This window comes from Poecile atricapillus, chromosome 1 (assembly GCF_030490865.1).
Source record: "Poecile atricapillus isolate bPoeAtr1 chromosome 1, bPoeAtr1.hap1, whole genome shotgun sequence".
Lineage (NCBI taxonomy): Eukaryota > Metazoa > Chordata > Aves > Passeriformes > Paridae > Poecile > Poecile atricapillus.
In genome coordinates, this window is record NC_081249.1 from 13,639,640 (window position 1) to 13,663,963 (window position 24,324).

Below are 24,324 nucleotides of genomic sequence, written 5' to 3' on the forward strand. Positions count from 1 at the left end.
TAACGTCACTCTTCAAGCTCTTAAGCCTCTTCTCTTTAGGAAATTCCAAGGCTCTCAATTACCTTCTCTAGCAGTGCCACCAAGTGACGGGCCGGGGCAGGAGGCCGTGTTCCCCACGGCCGTGTGACGGCTCGGGGCGCGCCTCAGGCTCCGGGCACAGCGCCCAGCTGAGCGCCGCCAGCCCGCCTTCCTCACGGCACAGCGAAAAAACGGAGCACTAAAAAGAAAAAATAACGAGGTTTATTAAAAGCAAGTCCCAGCAGGGCCCGCCCGACGACTAACGGTGTCCTGCCCCAACCTCCGCCCCGGGGAGCGGCCGCGCCACGGGGCCACGGGGCAGGCCGGGGCCGGGCGGTGCCGGCCGGGGATCCCGGGGTGGGCAGGGCGACGGCTCCCAGCTGCAGGCAGCCCGGAGCCTGGCGTGTGCGCGGCGAGCCCTGAGTCTCTGGTGCGGGAGGACCGTGGGGCTGGGGCAGGCGCGGCCCAGCTGTGACAGCCCCGGCGAACACCATGCTGCCCACCCGGTAAGGCGGCCCCCGCGTCTCCGGCCCGGGTGGGGAATAGGAGATATTGCCCCCCGGCGGGCCCGGGCCTGCACAGGGGAGGCCGTGAGGGGCTCGGGGCGCGGCCAGGGCGGGGCACCCCGAAACTTGAGCAGCGCCGCGGGCAGCGCGGCCTCGGGCGCGGCGCCTGGGCCGGTCTGGGGCGCCGGGCGTGAGGGGGCCCTGCGGGGTGCGGCTGCAGTGTTTGCTGGCCCGGCTGTGACACACCGAACCCGGAGGCTGCAGCAGTCGCAGAGGCGTTTCACCATCGCCATTCACGTCATTCCTGATGCATACGGGACTCCGCTGCCTTCAGAGTTTGGTTTTTTGGTTTTGTTTTTTTTTTTTTTAATTTTTTTTTTTTTTTTTGTTTCGTGTGTGTGTTTGTTTTCCCTTTTACTCTCTCAAGGTCTCCGTTTGTATCTGCAGACAGAGAAAGCTTTTGTGTTCATGATATATATGTGTAGATATACATGAAGGGAGAGAGATGTGTAAATGGCCCTGCTTTTCTCTTGGTGTGTGAGGACCTGCCACATTTCCTTTTGTGAGGTGGAATCCCAGTCCCAGAAGAGGAAAATTAAGGGACCAGCAATCCATATGCCTTGTCAGGATGATGCTGTGAACTATCACAAGTGGTTTTACATACCGTGTTTTTGTGTTACCACAGTTACGCTTGCCTAGAGGAGTAGTGCTGGCTAGTACCTTATAGAACACTTAGTGAATTGTGGGTGGATTACATCCTGTGTTTCATGGTTGTCCCTCCTTGCTTAATGGCTAAGAGGATCATATCCGGCACTTTAGGTTTTTTTGAGTTGCTGCAATACTAAGCCATAGAAGAGAAAACCAGGCTTAGCTGAATGGGACTGCTTGTGAGACCTTGTGAAATCCTTTTTGGTATATTCCTCCTTCTACTGCTGTGTACACCAGCCAAGTGCAGGAGAAGGGTACTGTTAGAGTCATGGATGATTTCCTAGAGGCACATGGACCGTATCTGTGTTAAGATGCTAGAGGGTAAAAGCTGGTGTTGAGTCTAAGTTGGTTCTCTCAGGGTATCTGAATAGTCAGTGAAGAGAACAGTTACTGCCAGTGAAACATTCTTCTTGTTTTTAGATAAAGAAAAGTGCCAGTTGGAATTTCAACTGTCTTGGAACCATTGCACTGATGGTATCTAGTTCTAAAAATCAAGCTGAAAAAAAAAATAAAAATGACTAGTGTTTCTGAAGTCACCAGCATAATTCCAAAACTAAATCCTAAATTATTTTAATGGGATTATTTTTAATGACACTAAATGTTTCTGCTCTGCCTATAGGTTGTGCATCATGAGGAAACTTCCTTCTGTTCTGGCTAGGACACTCACTTCTGGGACCAGTGCCTCCCCAGGGCTTCCCAGCATGTCTGAAGGTAGAGTAAATGGCTGTGCTCCAGAAGATTTAATGATGTTACTAAGGAGTTTATTTTTTCAGGTGGTGTCCCTTCATATATTAGTATGGTTTGGATAATGAATGTGCCCTTGTCTGTTAGCTCATGGTATAAGTGTTTAGGAAACAGCAGAAAATTGCTGTGTGTTTGGAAGTGAATGGCACAAATATGCTAAATTACTGAAATTGCAAATTTAGAGGGTCCTCTGGTTCTTCAGCCTTGGCAGACGAAGGTTCTTTTCTGGCAGGATAACTGCTGCTCAGCTTGGGTCTTGATAGAAAGTCAGTGTAGAGCAGATAGGTACAAGACTGGAGAGAATGGCCAAGAAATGGGGAATTGAGTGGAAATAATGCCTTACAGAACTTTTAATCTGTCAATCCTGCTAATTTTGCAAACTTGTAGAAATCTTTTAATCGGATCAGCAGCATTGCCTCGTGAAATTGCTCTTGTCAATAGAGCTTTGTGTTGAAAGTTTGTTTCATTTATAAACCATAATGCTCCTGTTTCAGAAGTTTTAAAAAAGATTTTCTTGCATTCTAATCCCTTGTACTGGGCAGGAGAAAAAAGGCTGGAGCCAGGTACAAATAATTCCTTAATGAAGTTCTGCTTGTTTCTGAGATCTTCTTTTTTCCTTTTTTTTTCTAAACAGAAGTCACCAATAGTTACTGGTTATCCAATAAAAGAGAAAATGAGGGTTATTTGTTGTTAGAGAAATTATTTTCATTGTTAATAAATGGCAATTTAGGAGGTTAAAGGAGAGAAGCAAGGGTACAGGATGTTGCATACTTGCAACTTGCCCTGATTGTTTATTTGAATATTTGAAAACGATGGCATTTAGAAGGCCAGTAAAAATAGTGAAACAGTGAGGTCATCCTGGCACTTCAAGGGCTACTAATATTTTGTGGACTACAATCACTGTAAACATTTGAGATTCTGTTTCATAATTGTTCAAATTAAAAGTTTTGTTGATATGTAGACTATTCTACTGTTATGTAAACTATAGTTTCAATTTGGTATCCATGCTATCACAAAACACCAAATACTTTTTCTTACTAGTTTTTCACGTGCTTCATTTTCACAATTTTGGGTTCCTGTTGGGAATGCCCTCACTTCTTCCATGGCTTTCCCAAAGGCTACACAAAGCAGGACTTTGGAATTTTCCAAAATGTCCAAAATGAGTCCAAATCAAAAAACTCTCATCCCACTTCCTGAAAAGTGCTCCAGATACTCTTTCCAAAGTTAGCACTGTTTGTCAACAGTACATGGTAGCCCCGAGTTTGAAGAACTATTTGGGATTACACTGCAAGCAGATACCTCACAGAGTCAGTGGACGTGGAACTGGAAAGCTGGCTTGAAAAGACAAACTGTGTTGAAAACAAAAAGACACTGACTATAAATCAGGCAAGGATAAATTGCCTGCAGTTACTAAAATTAAGGAACATGTGCCTAAATGGAACTGAAGCAGGTAGAACAATCAAGTAGCTCCTTATTAGATGTAAATTGCATTGTTTCTTTTCATTGTTAATGTAACTTGTGTTTTGTACTCCACAGGACAGTCACCCATTCATGTGAATAATGGTGTGTTGTGGTAATTTGTACATATTAAAATATTTGCTATAACACTAAACTTACTCAGCTACTGTTTTTCCTTACTTTAGCATTGGTGAAAAATGAAGTGTCATTATTCTTCTCTGTTGCCTTGCTTAAAGCCCCTTTGCCTTTGGTGAATGGCCCTGGTCTTAATTGTGGCAGTGTTGCACTTAATCTCTGTCTGCGGTGCTGGATAAAACATTTCTAAGAGGCTTATGGAATACAAAATTTCTTGTGGCAGTAGCTGCTGCAGTAGTTGGCTTCATTTTAGATGTTTGAATCTGCATCCTTCACCTAAGTCCAGACCAAGCTCTGTACCAAAGCTGGTGGTCTGCCTGAACCTGAATGCAGCTGGGGAGATACCAGCACGAGTGGAATGAACCTCACAGGTAGAGATGAATGCTGTGATCTTGTCCAGCTGCTCTTCTCATGTCCTTTTCCACAGCACAGTGCAAATAAACTCAGACCCTGCTGCTCTGGCATTGATGATCTAATGATCACAGGTTAGGAGATACTGAGAAATATGCTGATGTGAGCATGATGGAGAAGTCCCATTTGCTATAACTGTTTTGCACACTTAAGACATTTGCCAGATGGGAAAAGAAATAGCTTATAGTTTTTTGTGTTTTTCTTATTTAAATTTCTATTGTTACTTACATAAATTTCTAATATCTAGAAGAGCAAGATAGTCTTCACAGGAGGAAAAAGAATGGAAAAGTTAAAAAATATGTACTTATGAGCTGTAAAATGGACTAGATTTGGCTTGGCAACATTTAAAAATGCTTTACACTTTGTCCTTTTTATTGTTAAGATAAAAATTTTAATGTGTTCCTGTCGCTATTGGACACAAAATCACACGGACGCAGTTCGAGGTGTGGTGAAAGAGAGAGCTTTATTTTTCTTTTCAGTATTTATAAGTTTCTGACCACGACCAGGGATTGGATAGTCAGGTTAACATCTTCCTAACCGTGCTGGCCGTGAGAGATGTCCATCAAAAGGCATATCTTTAATGGAATGTATAAACACCTATGTTTATAGTTATTTTCCCGGGAAAGTAGCTAGAGCATGTAGAAAAACAATATTGAGGGCCTGATCCTCAGGGCGACGTGTTTCCAGCCTGGAAAACACTTATTTTTATACCTAAAGCTGAAATCAGATGTATTAAATGGGACTAACAGCTTATATACATTTTTGCAGGTTTGGACACAAGATTTTTTTCAGAGCTTTTTACCTCTATAGAGTCAAAAAGGAAGATGAATTTAGTTTAAACAAAGAGAAAGTGCTGCTTATTCCCTGTTCATCCCAGCACAGTCTACACTCTTGAAAAATTGAAGTTTTGTGTTCTAGAAGCTGTAACAGTGTTTCTGCTAACACTGTATTTATCAAATGCATGTATGGCAGTCTCACAGGTGGAGTATGAGTAACAAGAAAGTAATACCTATTCTGTAAGCAAGCATGCTGCTGCGTAAGGAAAAGGGAATCAGAACTTCCCCGTTTCCAAAAGAAATCAACTCTCAAAATTTTCAATCAGGTTCTTTCCTTGAATATTTTTTTCGCTCTTTGAATTAGTAGTAGAAGTCTTCTAATTTCAAAACACATTTTTAGCCTAATTTTGTAAAAAAAATAAGGCCTAAGCAATCTATCTTTTGTCTTTGTCTGCCTGTCTTCATGTCTTTCTCATCTTCCAGAACATTTTGTTGATGTCAGCCAAAATAGATGAGCCACAAATCTCAAAGAGATTTTTCCACAATTTTTGTGAAAATTTGCTTCCAAATCTGAGGTTTTTTAGGATGCTAGAGCTGGTGCTGGGGCCAGCCACAGACCCTGGTGTTTGCTGGCTGTTGGTGAGTCACTGGATCCATGTGCTGGCTGGCAGTCATTCCCTTGCCTGCCTCTGGCTCAGGCTGATGCTTCTGTAGCAGGCAGGCATAGCAGAAACAGGCTGGGAGTGTAGGGACAGGGACTGAGGGTGCTGCAGGGCAAGGAGCAGGGAAGGGAGGCTTGGGGAATAGCAGTAGTGGTGGTGTGGGGGGACTTGGGCAGAAGCTGGAGTGACTGAGAAGGAGGGGAGCAGAGCTGAGTAGATCTGACTGAGAGAGTGGAATGTGATTTAAATCCTAGGAATTCAGCTAGGCTTGCTCCACGGTTTATAGGCCAGCTTGCTGATCACTGTGAATACTCAGACTGGGAGTTTATCTTGAAAAATGCCAAGCCTGATAAAGGATCAACTTGTGACTCACCAGCAGCCTCTTTCAATTTCACCATGAAATTCTGAATATTTTTTGGTTGTTCTTCCCTGATGTGTCCCTAATATTTGAACTTCTTTGTATCAAAAATCTTTGCAAACAGGCAAGGAGTCCCTTCTATACAATTCTTAGCTTCTGTTCTGAGCTTGATAATTGTTGCTGCTTGTTTTCAGGTGTTTCCAAATAGCCGACATTCACCTGCCTAACAGCTGTGGAGTAGTTTGGTAGATTTGATGGGACCTTAGCACACTTAATAATCTCATCCAAGAAAGAGTAGAAAAGATGCTTATGCAGATTATTCTTGAAATTTAGGAACAACTTGTGCAGAACTAGTATTAACTCTGAGAGTGCAAACAGGGCCAGAATAATTTTCATAGGCCTGTGTTCAGTGTTTTAACACTGTGTTCTTTCAGACTGCTAAAAGTTTGGGCTAGGAAACCCTGCTGGGAAGAACCAGTCTGCTGATACTGCCTGCCTTAGCAGGTGGGATTATTTAATTGGTATTCTCCTTATTCCCTGTTTCCCAGCTGCACTGTTCCCTTTTAAGTTCTTTTTTGACTTCTGATTTGTGTTATCTCCACAGTTTGTGTTTAGGCTGTAACATTTTCACATCAAAATTCCCCAATCTAATCTTGATCCATGCTGTCTTTCAGCTGTTAATTAGCATTGGAGGTGACTTATTGAACTAACAGTCACTCTTTGTTGACTATATGCAATAAGCTATGGCACCATGTTACTCAACCCATTACTGTGATATGCCTACTAACAGCAGCAGTGAATTTGGCCAAACTTTCATTTCTGGGCTGCTCTTTGCATGAATTTGCTTAATTTTCCTGTTCTGGGATGAGGATTGTGCCTTTAACACCAGGCAACCTCATGTTTATCACTTGCAGAACTAAGCTTGATTTGCCGTTTTTTGTTTGTGTTTTTTTTTTTTTTCCAGTGCGGAGCAAATTGAGGGATATAGTGGGAGCATCTACCAACTGGAGGTACAGTGTGCATTACATGTATTTTACTTCATTTGTGAAACCAAGGTGGAGCTCAGGGTTGTGGTAGTGGAAGTTACCTATAGTTAGCTTGCTGTCAGGGGAAGAAAAAGATCCCACTAAAAAGTAATTGAAACAAACCTTCTGAATTGGTAGTTTGTGGATCACAAACTTCTAAGATTTCTCAAGATCAGGTATTTTGTTTCTCTGAAACAAAATACCTGATCTTGGTGTTTACAAGATTTAAGTAAAGCTAGTGTCCCACTAGCTTTAAATCCAATGGGAGTTAGGAGCTGTAGAGTCTGGCTGTCAATGCTGTGTTGCTGTTACCTCCTGAATTATCTCTAGGTAGATTGCCCACATGGTGGATTTATCCTGCGCTGGATTCAGAGGCAGCTGAGCTTGTTCACTGTGTAGCAGGCTGCATTCCGAATGGCACCCATGTCTCTTCGGAAAATTGTCAGCTTGGGATCAGGGTCTCCTTAATCAGGAGCATCTTGAGCATTTCCTTTATCTGTTCTAACTTAATTTTTGATTAATTTATATATACTTTAAATAATTGCTGTTTTGGCTTTATTCGAGTTACTTTCTTCCTCCCCCACCATTACATTGAATAAGCCAGAGTTGACTGTAACCCTCTGCTGTTACAGTCTGGAGAAGTCAATATAGCAGTCTGGAGGAATACACATTGCAGTTTGGTTGGGCCCATGTTTTTTGTTAATTTTGGCTGTGTTTGCCAAGCTCTTTTTTCCCACTTTGTGCAATGATAGGTAAATGAAGAGAGGCTTGCCTGGGTGAAGTGTCTGGTGTGTCCAGGCCTTTGGACTCAGTTTATCTAAACACAACTTTAGGCATTCTAATAAAAATGTCTGAATCTGGGAAGCTGATTTTTGGTGAGTAAGAGTAGTATCTAAGCATGAGGGGGCTTGAACTTTTCATCAAGTCAGTTAGAAAGGGCTCTAGAAATTGTTTATGAAAAAGCCTTTCCCACATACCAGAATGGTTGAGGAGGAACAATATGGAAATACCATTAGAAAATTGAGATTTTAGGGGGCTTTGGTCAAGTCTGATGTTCCTTTTTTTTTTTTCTCCCGCTGCTCCCATTATGGAAGAAGAGCAGACTGAGGCCAGGATCACTGCAACAGTGTTTTGCTTAGATAGGTACTTCTCTTGTGCTGTACAAAATACAGCAGAAATGTTTTGCAGAGTACTGAATCCTTCAGCTACTGTGAAGAAGGAAAACCAGGGAGACCATAGATGGGAGTGCTTGAGAATGACGGGTTTAATACAGAGAGGTTTAGTGGGCGTGGATTGTGTAGCCTTTGAGAGCCCACTTCAAAAATGGGGTGTCAAAGAGTTGATATGTGTGGAGACTGAACAGCTGGGGATAACTGAGTTAGTTAGGCCGCAGAATGACTAAAGAGGATAAATCTGAGGAACAGCTTGATAGGGGTGCTGAAAAGGGAGATAGGGAAGAACTGATGTACATTTATCTGGAATGCTGGGAGAGAGAAGGGATGCACGCTGGAGGAACATCTTTAACCATTAATTTTGCTAAAAGGAGACTTTGGTTTGTGATTTCTCTTGTGAGGGCCAGTGGCATTTTGTTTTCATTATTAAAAAGAAATATCTAGCTTAAGTGTTTATTCTAGTTTTGTACTTAAATTGCAGTTAAAACTATTAATCTGTTCATTGTTAAATATAGTCTAGATGGTGTTGGGGCTATTGCAGAAATATATAAAAATTCCTCAGAATGTTTAGGGCAGGTACTAGTTAATATTTAGATGAATTATTGTTACTGTATGACTAGTACTGTAGTGTGTAACAGTATTTGTCTGTTGAAAAATATTACTGCATTGAGTCTAATACTTCTGCATATTGAAGAGCACATTCTGAAGTGGAAGTCAAGAATTCTGCTGCTGACCTCAGAGGAGCCAGGATGGAGCTGGTGAAAACCAAATATTGTAAAATTTTTATCGTTAGGTTTCTTTATGTTCGTAGACAAATTTCTGATTTACTTTCTAATTAATTTCTTTTAAGCCTTTCACTGAAAGACCTTGGAAAAAATTTTTTTAAAAGCATGAAGATGCATCATCTTGGACCTTGCATCTTTCTTTAGTCATCCAGTAATATTCCATTTCTATGCAGTGGCATAACTTTAAACATTAACCCTCTGCAGGAAGTTATCTTTCTGTTTTCTCTGAACTCCATGGTATCATGTTGCCCAGATGAAGTAAACCACATCTCATGTTTAAAACAAACAAACAAATGAATCTAACTTAAGTTTTCAGCTTGGCTTTCACTCCCTTTGATCATGGATTATTTGTATTTCCCCAGAACTTACTAAACAGAAAAAAAGGAATATAAATATGTTGAAGCTTGACTTTTTGAAATAATACTTAAGCCAAGTAAGCCTTCATATTAAGTGGCTAACATCCAGAATTCATCCAAAGTCAAAACTTAAGAAAAGATTTCTTTTTGGTGAAAAGGTTTTCTGTTTTTTGCTTTTTTTTTTTTTTTTTTAATTGCTTTTGTTAAACATGGTGTCACTGAAACAGCAAGCACAACTTGAAGGAATGGCACACATCCAGAAATGTAACATTAAGTTTGGTTACTTAGTGTTTTGTGCATTCTCTTGCTCTATGAAATGATCCATATTTTTGCTTACTTCTTGGCTTCATACCAGAACTGTTGCATGTTTAACCTTTAGGTTTTTAATAGATGGATATTGATTCTAGGGATGTTATTAATTTCTTGCTTTATTCAGTTGGGTTGCACTTCTAAGGGGAGGGAACTTTGGAACAGGTAAGAGAGGTTGTTGGGCAAGACTGTTACATCTTGTAGATACCTGTGCAAGGAGTCAACTTGGTAGACTGGAAAGAAGTGACAGTAAGTTGCACCCTTCTCCACTGTGAGAATTGCATTCCCTCTGATTTGGTGGTGTTGGAAAAGCAGCTCTGAAGGAATTATTCTCCCTTTTCTGTGTTGTTCCTTTCTGTAACTTTCCTGTATAATTTTAAGATATCTGGGTCGGAAGAGAGAAAGAGAAGTAAGTTAGTTTTCTTTGTCTTTTAGCTTGCTGTTAGAACTGATGTTCCAAAGGGGGAACTCACCTGTGGGTGATGGCAAGTCTTAGCAGATTAGTTCTCTTATTGTTAGTGCTAGCCATCACTATACATCAACTTTACTTCTTGGGAGAGATTGCAAATTGATGGTCAGACCTTTAAAATTGGTAGTATGGGAAGATTTGTGACACTGTAGCTCTGGACAACATGAATATGCACAAAACCTCATAGATTAAATTATGTGTGATTTGTTCTTTTCAAGGGGAATGATTTTGGTAGCATTCAGAATTAGATGCATTTTGTTCATCTCATTAGTGTGAAGTATGTGCTTGCCACTTGTACACAAACTATTTCAAAGATTTCTGCAATAATTCTGCTTCACATCTCTCATTTTGTGCATTTCACTTTCTTTTCAAGGCACGCTCACTGTGTCTTGCTATTTCTACTACTTTTTGGTTTTAACTTCAATAATCATTGATGTGTTATCTTTTAGTTAGGGTTTTGGTTGTCTTGTTGTACTTCAGAATAAAGATTTTTTTCTTACCAGGGATCATGTGCAAGCAATGCAAGAAAGAAAAGCTCTTCATACTTTACTGGCAAAACGGCAGGAAGATCTCCCTCCTAGGAGAATGAAGGATAGCTACTTAGAAGTTATTCTACCTTTAGGAAGTCAGCCTGAAATAAGAGAAAAGTACCTGAATGTACACAACAGCGTAAGGTAACAAAGCAACCATGTTACACCTGCAGGAAATGGTTAACTTCTGTTTGCACTGTATGTAAGTATTTAATTGTCAAACCCCTGTATTGCAGGTTTGGAAGGATACTTGAAGATCTTGACAGTTTAGGAGGTATGTACCTATGCCCTCGTAAAGGCTGCACAAAGTGAGCTTGATTACTGCTGAGCACTGGTTGGTGTGACACAATATGACCTTGGAGGGAAACCCATAATTCTGACATCTCAGAAGGGAAGGAAAAAAAGAGGACACTGGTACTGCAAGAGAAGGAAGGATGATACAGAACAGATGGAAGCAAAATTTTTTGGCTTCCTTCTTCTGTCAGATTTTTAAAGGACCAGCTGCAAAAATAATTTACTGAAAAGTGATCCTAGATGATGAATTTGTATTGACTGTGAACTCAGAGAAAATTTGTGGAGTGCATATTGAAAATGAAAGATAAGATTTTTTTTTTTAATCTTAAAAAAATCTCAACAGAAACTGCTAAAACCACCAACAGTTAATGAGATGGAATATTTATATTTGCCATAGAAATATTTTAATCTTCCCTTTGGCGAGAAGAGAGTATAACCTGGAAAGATTGTAACATATCCATTGAGAACAAATGAAAAACCATTGTATGTTCTTGGGTTCTGCAACTTGTTGTTAAGGGTAAATCCAACTCAGTTGTTTCATGAGTTAGCATTCTTAATTTTTTCTCCTTTTTATTTATTTGTGGTCTTGAAAAGTATACAATTTTTTCTTTTGTGTTATAAGTGTCAGATTGTTAATAGAACTAGGAGATACTTTTTCTTAAAACATCACCAGGTGACTTCCTCCTTCATCTGGGTTCCATAGTTGGTTGGGAGTTTTTTGATGGAGGTTTTGACAAAGAATTAAGTGCTTATCAAGGGAAAGTTGTGAATAGAACATCTTTTTTCTGTTCCTTTGGAGAGTCCAGATGGACAGAATTGAGGAAGGCAGAGAAAGAAATGAATGCATGTCCACTGAGGATAGATGAAACAGCTGCATGACTGCTTTTTCTTCCTGGGAGGTGGAGGTTACTGGTTTCAGTATCTGTCCTGAATTAGAAAAGAAGACTTCAAACTGTTGGCTACCCTGCATTGCTAGATGAGATGAACCTGTTTTTCATTCTGTGCCTTGTTTAATTTTACCAGAAATCTGTGAAGATCTAATTTTTTTCCTGTGACAGCACAGAATGTCTCTGCCTTGTTTGCAGTAATACTGGGCTCCAGGCAGTTCCACTGGGGATGTATTGTTTTGGGTTAACCAAGATTCTGTTCCAATTAAACAATATTTGGGGTGGTCATATTGATATAATAAGTTGATAGGCTTAAAAGGTTTTAGAATTGTGACTTCAGTAAACATAAGGAAAAAAAAAACCTCTTAGATTACTTGGAAGGATAGAGATCTTCCAGATCACAAATCACAGAATATTCTGATTTGGAAGGGCCCCACAAGGATCATCAAGTCTAGCTCTGAAGTGAATGGTCCATATATGGGGATTCCTTTTCTCTTATCTCATTAAGTACCAGACAGATACTTTTGATAATGAAGGTCTGTGTTGAGTGAAAATTACACGAACACTAGAAAAAAATAGCCTTGAATTACTCCAAGGAGTCTGTTTACTTGGATGTGCTTTTGTGAACAAAGCTAATTAGTTTAAATAGTGGTTTGGCTAGTAGTAATTGCAGTGTGATAAATACCTCTGACTATGGTTTTGTGCCTGTAAGGCACTGTTTATTTAATCTCCACCTCTTTAAACGAATCAGTATTTAAAAAGTCCTCAGATAGCATGTATTCTTGGACAGCCTTCATGAAATCAAAATAGAAGATAGGAAAAGTCTGAGACAGGGGGCTGCAGAGGTAGAGTGAAGAGATTATGTGGGATTGGAAATCAAGTGATGAGCTGGTTTAAAATGCTTAGTTAAATTTATCTTTGTAGTAAGTAAATATGCATAAAACTGAGACAGCTGCTGCTGTTTTCTCTATAGCAAGCCCATGTGTTGCGTATGTGAAAATGTGGAAGTTGTGCTCTCCTATAGTAGGATACTTCAGTTTATGTTTTCCATATACCTCTTATACTTTGCAAAGATTATTTTGATCTGCTCCACTTACGTTTTTGTTAAAGAGCTGGCTCCATTTTTGATCTCTTCACAGTTCTTGTTTGCTACACTCACACCAAGCAGGAAATGCAGCAAAGGTCTCCTTTATCCATAGTTACAGCTCTGGTCGATAAAATCAGTAAGTGGCAACTTAGTAAATAAAATAGTTTCATCTGTTTTACTCTTTCATCAGCTACTGCCTTGCCATAGTTGTTATCGAGGGTACCTTTTTCACTCCTGTTTAGTTCACTTAATCTTGTTTTAGCTTTGAAGTTTTCTGGCTTTTGTTGACAAGAGGTGGGAAGAGGGTTTTGTAGATGCTTTTCAGCATTTCATATGCCATTTCCCTTCAAAATCAACTTTCATGATTTTTGCACTTTAGTGTTTAGTTTTATTTTGGCATGCAGATTCTTACCTTCATTATTGAACAGTGTTTATTCTGGCAGAGTTTGACTTTGCTTGGTTTGCCTGTTCTGCTGAACACTCCCTTGGGTCTGCTGTCTACCTTCGTGCCTGCTTCCTACTCCTGTTTTGGCTTCAGAAGTCTGCAGAGGCAGAAACTGCAGACGAGCAGCGTGGTCCCTTGCAACAACAGTCTTTTCTGCATTGTCTTTGTGTGTATTGCCACTTTCAGATCACATAAAGGTCCTGGAGAATCTGGCCTGTCTAGTATTAGTTGTGAGTGATCCATCTCCAGTAGCCCCTAATATTTGTCTTGTAGATTTGTGCCAGAAGATTATACATCCAGACTGTGACATCAAATTCACAGGCAATGTTTCTTGGGTTGGGAAGACCTCCATGGAAGTGAAGATGCACATGCTGCAGGTTAGTTCCTGTGACTTCTCTCCATCTTACGACAGGCATGAGGTGGAATTTACAAGAGCATATAGTGACAGGACAAGGGGGAATGGCTTCAAACTGAGAGAATGGATTTAGTTGAGATAGTGTGAAGAAATTATCTATTGTGAGGACAGTGAGGTACTGAAGCAGGTTTCCCAGAGAAGCAGAGATGCCTCATCCCTAGAAGTGTTCAAGGGTAGGTTGGATGGGGCTTTGAGCCATCTGATCTTGGAAGGTGTCTCTCCCCAAGAGAGTGATTGGAACTGGATGTCTTTAAGGTTCCTTCTAATTCAAATAATTCTGTGATTTCATGATTCTGTGATAATTCAGGTAAACAGGTAAATTTTTTTTATTCAATTGTTCTCCTTAAGTAAAGTCTCTAATGTAGAAGATAATGTTACACCTTTTTGTTCTGAACTCCTTACCTTTTTGTTCTTACTCCTTACCTTTTTGTTCTTACTCCTTACAGTGCTGGCATTAGTGGCAATTTGGTATATAAAAAAAGAAAACAAAGCTGTGGCATTTCTCAAAGTAAAGGTTAAGTGAGTCCTTTTACAATGACTGGGTTGATTTCCTCCCCTCCCAGCTCAGCGTTTTTAATAAGCATTCCTTGGTAAATGTTTACATTGCAGAATTCCTTAAATGAAAGTTTTAAGTAATTTAATTAACAAGTCACATCTTTGACTTGTTGTGAGAGGTGTTGGAAGCAATGACAGAATGTGAAAGTAAGCAGAATTAACAGTTGATTGAATAGTTTACGTCAACTAAATAGCTTGCTAAGCACATTTCTAATTTTAGAATTCAGTAATGTATTTTTTTCCTGTCTCTTTTAGCTTCATGGTGGTGATTACAGCCCTGTGTTAGATGCAACCTTTGTCATGGTGGCCCGAGACCCAGAGAATAAACGGTAATTTGTAGGACAGGAAAAGTTTCCTGACTTTAGGTGTGCTGAAAATGGCAAACATGGTAGCTTGCTCTGTATGTGTAGAAGCCATATAATGTAGGTGGTAAATAAACCACATAGTTGATGCTTTCTGCTGGCAAGTGTGACCTTATCTGTTACAAACTTCAGACTTATTTTAGCAGTCATGATACCAGGAATTGCTGGTAGTCTTGGGATCTGACCCTTTTTTACAACAGATTTTTCTTTGTGTTTGAGTGACTGGTCTGAGTGAACACAGAAGTGAATGAGTCTGCCAGAAATCCACCTGCATTCTAGTAGTTGTTTGAACTAATGATTGAGTTTCAGTGGTTCAATAGTCTTTGAGTGAATAATACCATTAATTCCCTAATAGACACTTAATAGGTGTCATCAGAATAATTCAAGTTAAAACTTGCTTTTGTAACTAAGATGGAACTGGTAAGTATTCCCACAGAACTTAAAAAAACCCCAGACACTTATTTTGTTATTATTCTGGTTTTACTTTCTCTATAATTCCTTAGTTATTAGAGTAAGAGGCTGTTCAGTTGCCATTTGGGTTTATGACTCCATCATCAGAAAAATTAGCTGTAATTCTTACCTTTTCCCTATATAGCCTGCCCAAGTAATAAACATTTCTCTGTTTCTAATTAGTTTAAGTAATTGCTTGTATTTAACAAAGATGTGTTTAATGAAAGGGTTTTACTTGATATAATTATGTGGTCCTGATAACATCAGAAGTAGTTTCTAGGTTTTTTTTCTTCAGACTTGTTCTAGAACCAGTGAATATATTATATATTAAGAAAACAAGTTATATTATGGTTCCCATTTTAAAGACTAATTTTTCAAAAGAATGGCATCAAATCTGATGTAATTATACAGTAGCAGATTGACTGAGAACAAGTCTACATGGACTTGTGCAGATAAATGCAAACTTCAGTGGCTGTTGTACAAGCTAGCTGGCCACAGGCCAGCTGTGTTTTGGAAGCATTCTGTCCATATAAGGAGGGTATTTATGTGAGGTCAAAACCCTTCAGACATGTACAGGATATGTTAGGTTTGCTGTAGCCCCACAGAAGCAGGGTTGTGTGGGTTTGGGACCATAGCAATCTTGCATCTCAGCAGCTTGGGGCTTGGCCAGGAGAGCTGATGTAAATGTTTGCTGATCTGAGGGGAAATGAGCTCTGTGATGGAGAAGGATCTGGTGGATTTTCAGAGGTTTAGCAAACCAGGAAAGATCAGTTTGTTTTAAAAGAAAAGCTCCTCTCTGCCTCTTGTTGCCAGCCCAAGTAAAGGCTTGGGGTAGAGGTGAATTGTTCAGCAGGTCTGTGTGTGTGTGTGTGCATATATGTATATGTATGTTGTTCTCAGCATTTGTATAAATGTTGAAAGTTGAAAATTATTAATCAGAAACTATGGGGAAGAGTAGCTCTTGAGAGTAAGTGTTTGTCTTGTGCAAATAATTAAATGCTATATAAGTTGGTTAAAGTAAACTTATCTGTGCAGTAGAATAAACATAGAAATGGTGTGCTCAAGGCATGTCATAATCTTTGATAAGTGGCACACGTGGTAAACAGCTTTTGGCTGTTGATAAGGCTGTCAAGGGAATATGTAGGTTATAAAAACACTTGCTAGATACAGCACCATGCTTCTTCTATTCCAGGAGGAATGGTACCAGTCAAGTTTTGGTTTAGACTATCCTAGATCATCATGTTTACATTTGCTGAGTTTCTGAACAGCTTTCTTTTGGAACAATCTTCATTATAATTTATGAGTACAATTTTAGCTTCTTAAGAGCCATAGATGTGTCTCTTTTCTGATTGCACTGGGTAGTGGTTGGATCACTTAACTGCCTCTTCAGAGTTAAAGCTAATGTGATATTCTGCTGGAAGCCATATTTATTTTTATCATATAACCTGAAGTATGTTATTTCATCTTGTACTTTGTATGTGAGCAAAAATGGAAGACTGTTATAATGTAAAGTTTGTAACTTAAAAAAAATCTTCCTGTCCATAGGCCAGCATTTGTTAATCCACTCATTCCTGAGAGCCCTGAGGAGGAAGAAATCTTCAAGCAAGGGGAATGTATGTCATATTTCCTGGTAGTATGTGCATCTGCCTCAGTTTCAATGTAATAGCTGGGAGGAAGCAAAGTTCAGGAGTTCTGCTACTTAGAAATGCTCCTAATTTGTTTAAAATCAGATTTTTGTTTTGTCTCATTTGTGTCAGTAGAGTAAGAGAGTTTAAAAGCCTGCTACCACATGCTTGGAAACTCTTTGGCTAAACTGACAGATGCCTCTGATGTGCTCTGCACACCTTCTGGACTTCTCCCTTGGCAGGATGCTCTCTCTGCTTTGGATCTGAGTGCAGCACAGGGGCTCCTAATACTCTGGCCAACTGATTACCCCATGGTGGGCCTGCAGGACATCACAGCTCCTCACTTGTCTGTGTGCCCATGTTCCTTTTGGAAAGAAACTCAGGAAAAGAAAAGTGGGAGACAAGGGAAGGAGCATGTAGCAGCATCCTTATTTATTTCAAGCTGGAGTTTCAAAGTAGAGAATTAGAAAAAAACTGAAGACTGAATAAACTGGACAGAAGATATTTTAAACTAAAATTTCAATCACTGCAATGAGTTCTGCCATAAACTTCCATTCTTGTACCATTGGCAAAACCTGAAGCTTATTGTTCTGTAGGGTTTCTTGTTAGATATGTTCTGTACTTTGAGGGCAGTACTCAAGTTTTCTATAGGAACACTGTGTGGGTGTCATAAAATATGTGAAGAAGTTCTTTATCACATTGGTGAGGTACTAGTGAACTTCTGCTTTATTTTTATTTTACTGCAGTTAATTATAAAATCCAGATTTCTCTTTGGGTCTCTGGGACCATGAAATTATAGCTTTTAACTTGCAGGGGAAAAGGAAAAATGGAAAGACTGTTGATTTCAGGTTAAAATCTTCAGAGCCATTATTTGTTTATTCTTTGAACTTTAATACTATGGGTTTTGTTTTTTTTTTTTAATATTCAGTGAACAAGATGAAGAGGGTTGAATTCAGCACTGCTTCCTTACTGAAAATGGCTCCTACTGCAGAAGAAAGGAACATTGTGCATGACATATTCCTTAATACACTGGACACAAGGCAAGAAGGGGAGGGGTGAAGGAGAACTGACATCTTGTGGAAGAGAAAAGTGCCTTTTGAGTGGGTGCTTGTAACAGCAGGGTAGTCTGGTATAAATGCACATTTAAATTCTGTGGCAGTTTATTTGAAATGCAGGTACAAACTTTAACATGACATCTGCAGCTCTTAGAAGAGTCTTCTGTTCTTCTAAACAAGCTGTTAGGAACAATTTTGAGGAAAAAGATTAATGATGTTTAAGCAGATAAGAGAATGGAATGGTTTTGCAGTCATGACTTGCATAATCAGTATTCTGCCATGATATCTAATTAAAAAGACTGTGAGGGCAGGAACTGGCCACCTTGTAACCAAATAACCTTGCAATGTGTTTTAAATACAATACCTGACAATATTATTTGAGGGAGCTGTTAGTATACTTATACTTGAGACTGGTGTGAAGTCATCTGATGCCAACAGTTACAGAGCAATGTGTAATTAGATTAGTGCAGTGTTGTATTTCTGATAATTTATAATTTCTTTAACTTATTAGCCCATACAATTGTTATTTTTGAAGTTGTTTACTAAAGGCAGACCTGCTTTCCCTTAAAATTAGCAGTTGTACTTTGTACACATTCCATCTGGGTTTGAAAACTTCAAAAACTGTCTGTATGTTTGGTGATGAATTACTCTATTAGCTCACTGTGTGCTTTTATTTCCTATTATGACTTAAAAAGCAGAGCAAGGCTTTTCTGAAAAAGTGTGCCCTTTGTGGTTGTGATTCATCTTTTCTTTCATGTACCTTTCTTAAACTTCTTCATTCACATGAACATTAGCAGAAGTTTTTGAAAGATCAGGAGAATAGGTTTATTGCAGTAACAAATCAAAGGACAGCTTTAGATAAGGCATCAAGGTCAGCTGGAAGAGTGTTTAGTAATACAGTTTCTGTTTTGGGTTTATTTTGGTGTTCTATGTTTTTGTAGGTTTTTTTTTTTTGTATGTGTCTGCATTTGTTATTTACGCTTTTTTGGCTTGCTGAATTCTGCTAGTTCTGTGGACTATAATGTTTATTGTCTCTTCCAAAGGACAGTGAGTTTCCAGAGTCGTAAATTACCACCCAATTCAGTGTGGATGGAAGATGCAAAGCTAAAAGGCCTGGAGATTTGTCATCCTGAGGTATTTTGAAAAATACTAATGAATTACAGAAAGTTACTTAAGAAGTAACTTTGAGAGGGAATTTTTACAGGGACACGTAGTGACAGGACAAGGGGTAATGACTTTAAACTGAAAGAGGAGAGCTTTAGAATAGGTATTAGGAAGGAATTTTTACTGTGATTGTGGTTAGGCTCTGGAGCAGGTTGCCCAGAGAATTTCTGGATTCCACATCCCTGGAAATGTTCATAGCCAGACTGGGTGGGGCTCTGAGCAGCCTGGTCTAGTGCAAGGTGTCCCAGCTCATGGCAGGGAGGTTGGAACTAGATGTCTTTAAGATCACTTCCAACCCAAACCATTCTTTGACTATGAATTTTGGCGTACGATTAGTCAAACCATTATTTTGTTTGGCTTCTGCAGTCCTTGTGATTTAGAGCCTAGTTTCTTTTGCCAGTTTTTTTGTTATTTGTATGGATTATCACTGCAACATGGGAGATTTTTAATGACCTTGTTTTCTTACTGGACTGTTCATTCTGTGTAAAGAAATTTCTTTGCAAAGTGTTTGCAAAAAGTTTGGCCTTTGGTTGCTGGTACAATTTTGAGTTGTTACATTATGCTGTCAAATTAGTCAGATGAGCTCCTATTAGGTAAAGTTGCCTTGAGCATTTTGAATTTTACATACATATTTCAGTAGTGCCTTTTATATATTCAGGTGTTGGGACTTCTCTTAAATACTATGAGCTGAAGTGCAGACTTCAACACAAGTCTTTGAAAAGAATTTAGTATTTGTTTCTATGTACAGGAACGGAACATCTTTAATAGGATCTTCGGGGGTTTTCTCATGAGAAAGGCATATGAACTGGGATGGGCAACTGCTTGCAGCTATGGGTGAGTTGTGGATCTGCAATGTTTATATAATCCAGAGCATTTTGCTCATACACAGAGGTTGGTAACCCAAGCTAACCAACCTAATGACAGTCTGAACTGAAAAAACTTAGGTGTCCAATAGAATTGTGTGCTATTAGTGCACATGCTGCTTTACTTGGAGCATCTATCATATTTACAGAGAGACTGGCATCTTGTTCCTTGGAGCCTGGGTTTTATGTATTACTTGTCAAGATAGAAAATACATTCATTTTCTGTTTTCTTTTATCTTACCAAGCTTTTGAGATGGACTTTTTAACCATATAACATATTAATTCTGTCAAATAAATATTACAACTTTGCATTTGGTACACAAGAGAAATTGGTTCTAAACTTCTATTAACTGCTTGAGCTTAGGAAGTGTGACTGAAGTTGTTACCCAGCAGAGGTCTATATGAAAGTTTAATGGGGTATGCAAAGACTGATACAAAGTTAAGTGGTTTGTGTCAGTTCTTGAAAAACTGAGGCCTGATGAATGATGATGTGAAGATTGTACAGCAAGTGTAGGTCATAAGACACCATAATGGTGCAATAACATATCCTTAGAAAGTGTGTGCTTCATTGGTGTGAGAGATTTCCTCCAGTGATGACATAACTCCTTAACACTTTCTGTAGCCTCTGTTTAAGGAAGAGATTTATTCTCTAGTAAACCTTTATCAAAATGCCGACAAGTAGGTATTTAAAATTTTTGCAAACATCTTTTTTGTTCTTGAGAAGAAATTTCTCTTTTGCTTCCTCAGGAGCTCCAGGCCCTTTATTGTATCTGTTGATGATATCATGTTTCAGAAGCCAGTTGAAGTTGGATCCTTACTACTGCTTTCTGGACAGGTAGGAGTTGATTTCCTTTTGAAAAGGAGCAGACCTTCTCTTTGCTGTCAGCAGTGTCAGTTACTGATAATGAACAATGTGTTACAAGAGTGTGTGACTTTTCTTGTTAAACGGTGTAATGAAATCTGTTACAGTTTTCAGCATTGGTTATAAATTACAAGCTCTAACTCTTGTTTTAACTGTGTAGGTCTGTTACACAGAAAAAAATTACATCCAGATTCGAGTACACAGTGAAGTTTACAATGCAAATACCAGGGAGCACCATACTACCAATACTTTCCATTTTACATTTATATCAGAAAATGAGGTCCCAAAAGTTGTACCTAAGACATACGGAGGTAATTATTCCATTAATATATTGTCATCATAACTCTATAAAAAAGATTAATTTCTTTCTCTTGGAACACTGATAATTTTAATAGATGAACTACTGGAATTTAAATAATATAACAGAATTTCATGGCAAACCACACAGATTTTATGCTTTGATGACAGTGTGGATTACTTCTTACTTTTGTCACTTTGTTTAGTTGTAGTTGCCCAGTTATTGATACTAAGGTACTAATGTGGTTCTCTTTTCTCCGCTTTATTTCAGAGTCCATGTTGTATTTAGATGGGATGCGACACTTTACTGCAGTCATGAAAGAAATGTGACAGGCACTAGGAGCTGCAGTAGCAGTGCAGCAGCATGCTGTCTTGGCAAGAGCTGTCACCACAGGTGGCTAATGGACAGGTGTTTGTAATACTCAGAAAAAGCCCAACAACCACCCAAAACCAAACCCAAGCTCCACACCAAAACCCTCCTTTTCAGTGCTCTTGTATTTGCATATATTTGGATTTTTTTATTCTTTACTAGTAGAATTTGTTGAAATCTTTTACATGCCAATGCTAGGAAAAAGAGGCTGAAAAAATAGAGTCTTAGGCTTTGGATATATTGACTCTCTTTGTCTACTTTCAGAGATCTCATTACAACCTTTGCTGTCTTGTCACCATCTGCTGCCTTTCCCTTAGTAGCTCTCCTTTTGTGTTTCCCTGATAAGGGATAGGAGTTCTGTCAGAAAAAGGTGTGCAATAAGTAGATACATACAGGTGAAGCAATTTGACCTACATTCTTGTGTAAATTAGGTTAAGGGTTATAATTCTTTTTTGAACAAGGACACATGTATCTAAGCAGCAGCAGAGGCTCAGAAATTACTGTGTGAACAATGGAAAACAGGTGTTTCCCATCACTAGGGATTTTACAAGGTTATTGCAGCTTCTGTTTGGATGGTTTCATATTCCCTTGCAAGAAAACTGATTTTTGCAATGAAACGAGGTGGCTAGATGGTATTTTCTGGCACTCTGTGTCCTTGCCTGCCTCTTCTATTTTTTTTGTTTGTTTGTTTGTTTTAATATATAACTGTGAGCTCCTTAGTGAATTATTTCTCATGGCTTGGAGAGTAGAAGTCTGATTGGTGAGACTGGTTGGGACTGAGAAATGGCTTTGTAGAACAGAACATTTTGGTTTATTAAGAACTGGGAACAAAAAAGGTAAAATGCTGCCCAAATGGTAGTGATGATGTTTGGTGCTGCAGTTAGGGGCCCTGAGAATCTGTGTTGGGCAACTCCCAGGTCAGCTGCTGAATGATGGGAGGATCTTTGTCCCACTGAGGGGTTGTGCAGCTAGAGGACAGTCTCCTCCTCAGCTGGATTATTTATCTGCTCCTTTGGTGGGCTGTAGTGCAGTGTGAGTATTGTGCAGACCTAAAGGTTGTCAGGTTTACCTGTGAAGGACAGAGAACTTCCCCAGCACGGAGAGAACATCATGGTGGTCATAACTACAGCAAATAAATAACAGGAACAGAGTACTTGATACTGAAGTGCTTCTGATGTAATGGAGAAAGTTTTAATAGCCTCCAATTTCTGGCACATAAAGCCCAATTTCTTAAAATCAGGAAGCTGAGTGGAAGGGAGGCATCAGCTTTTAGCAGTGAGTATGTCACAAGCACAAAATTGGATCTCTGGTAGGTTCACATCCTTCACATCCTAACTGATCAGGACATCCAAAGAGGAATTGAGTTCAGGGATTAAATGGATGAAATATGATATCTTACAGTACACAAGAACAGATTCTGGCTTTCCTGTGAGGTTTAAAAATATTTTGAAAAGAGGATGCAGCAAATAGGAATTATGTCAATCAGCACAGATGCTTGAAGCACGTTGATAAAATAAAGCAGCATGTTGAACTTTAATTTCTGAGTAAGAAAGCCTGAGACAGTCACAATTTGCAGGAGTAGTTTCCTTAGGCACTAGGGTGGCATGAAGTTCATGACCCCTAGCAGCTCTTTGCTATTCCTGTGAGGAATTGTAATTGAGCATTGTAATAATCAGCATGTTACACATCAGCCTTTCCTTAAAATTCAGCTGCCATGTTGGATGAGTTAGATGACTCCAGAGGGGGCACAGGGGTATGGCCTGATCCAGAACAGATTCATGCATTGCCCTGATGGTAAGCTCTTGGTTCCTTCCATTGAGTTACACTCTTCAGCCGCACTCCAGTGCGAACTCAACTCAACTTTTTCTTTTTCTTTAATGGCTATGATGGTTATGATGCTGTGGAGATATATAATATTTTCTGGGTTTTTCCTTCTTAAAACTGACACTATTAGACTGACCACACAAATAAAGAACTGAAATTGTATCTCAGCTTCTTCCCCGTTGTTGCAGGGATCAATGTTGACTGTTAAAAAAAACAAAACAGGAAGGCAGGAAATGAAAGTATCTATTTCAGAACTATGTTTTACTCCTGAGTACCTGCAGGTTTTTATCACTGACCCAGTGATCCTACCCGGATCACTTTTTTATAACACATATAAGGGGATACCAAATTCATCCTCTACTGACTTTTCAGCTGCATTTAAAGATGAATTCATAATTCTAAATTCAGCTTTTGGGAAGAGGCTGGAGAAGCAAAGAACAGGTAATAGAATATGGAAGAAGGTGTGACATCAGAATCTCTGGACACAGTGAAGAAAATTAATTCCACAAATGGAAGATATGTAGAAGAATTGGTGTGTTCTCAAAGTTCATGATAACTTAATCACAAACCACAAGGACTGTAGTTACAGAATGTATGTACAGCCATACAGAATGTGTCTGTGTGTGTATATATACATATGTAAAAGATACATGCTTTTCTGTTTATTGCTATATATCTGTACTCATGTATTTTTTACTTTGAGATGGTAACCCCAAGCTGTCACCCTCTCTGGTATCTTTGTTCAAGGGTATGCATGCTGCTTTGTGCCTCTGTGTGTGTGAGAAAAATGTTCTTTGATCTCACATTTAGAATTAAAATATTTCAACATAGTAATTCCTGTTGGGTTTATGTTGCAATTTATATCCAGCCTGCCACTGCTGTAGGTGAAACCATTACCACAGAAGCCTAAAGGAATTTCTAGAAAATATTTTTATTTATAGTAAGCTTATCTATATAATTAATTGACAATGGCTCTGTAGCAGGAAACAAATGTCTGTGCCCATTGTTTCTTTGAATACAGTGAGGAGGAGCAGGATTGCCTCCTTCTCAGTTAGTAGTGATATAAAAGGAGATATCTGTGGGATTGAACTCGGTGCCCAAAGGAGTGCCTTGTTTCAAATGTTTATATTTTTCTGTGGTTAAAAAAAGTACTAAAATGACTCAAACTGCATGTAACAGCTTCTGGTAGCCCTTTTTCAAATATGGACCATTCCTTTGCAGCCATGTCACGTTGTACAGCACTCTGGAAAGAAGTTGGCAGGAGCTGGTGCAATGTGGGCCATTGAGGAACAGCTTCAGTTCAGGAACCTGCTCTAAACTCACTGCTTGCCTAATTGGTTTTATTAC

At 39.2% G+C, this 24,324-nt stretch overlaps 1 protein-coding gene across 6 annotated transcripts; it reads left to right on the forward strand.

Annotated features, from left to right (window-relative positions):
- Positions 1-147: 147 nt before the first annotated feature.
- Positions 148-23,811, forward strand: ACOT9 (acyl-CoA thioesterase 9). Of its 6 annotated transcripts, none has more exons than XM_058837276.1 (16): positions 149-524; positions 1,852-1,943; positions 3,513-3,539; positions 6,741-6,786; positions 10,396-10,566; positions 10,659-10,696; positions 12,743-12,826; positions 13,409-13,512; positions 14,361-14,434; positions 16,463-16,530; positions 17,471-17,582; positions 18,641-18,731; positions 19,510-19,595; positions 20,372-20,459; positions 20,647-20,797; positions 21,055-23,811. In XM_058837276.1, the coding sequence occupies exons 1-16, from the start codon at positions 511-513 to the stop codon at positions 21,111-21,113; spliced, it is 1,305 nt and encodes a 434-aa protein (XP_058693259.1). In that variant the 5' UTR covers positions 149-510; the 3' UTR covers positions 21,114-23,811. The 6 variants fall into 6 exon arrangements, with proteins under 6 accessions (XP_058693300.1, XP_058693259.1, XP_058693280.1 ...); XM_058837286.1 differs by lacking the exon at positions 149-524 and adding an exon at positions 619-859; XM_058837317.1 differs by lacking the exon at positions 12,743-12,826 and having other exon boundaries at positions 148-524.
- Positions 23,812-24,324: the final 513 nt, after the last annotated feature.

Coding starts and splice junctions, on each gene's coding strand:
- ACOT9 (XM_058837276.1), top strand. Junction 12,827..13,408: donor AGCTCTGGTCGATAAAATCA/GTAAGTGGCAAC, acceptor TTTGTCTTGTAG/ATTTGTGCCAGAAGATTATA. Junction 17,583..18,640: donor CTTAATACACTGGACACAAG/GCAAGAAGGGGA, acceptor TCTCTTCCAAAG/GACAGTGAGTTTCCAGAGTC.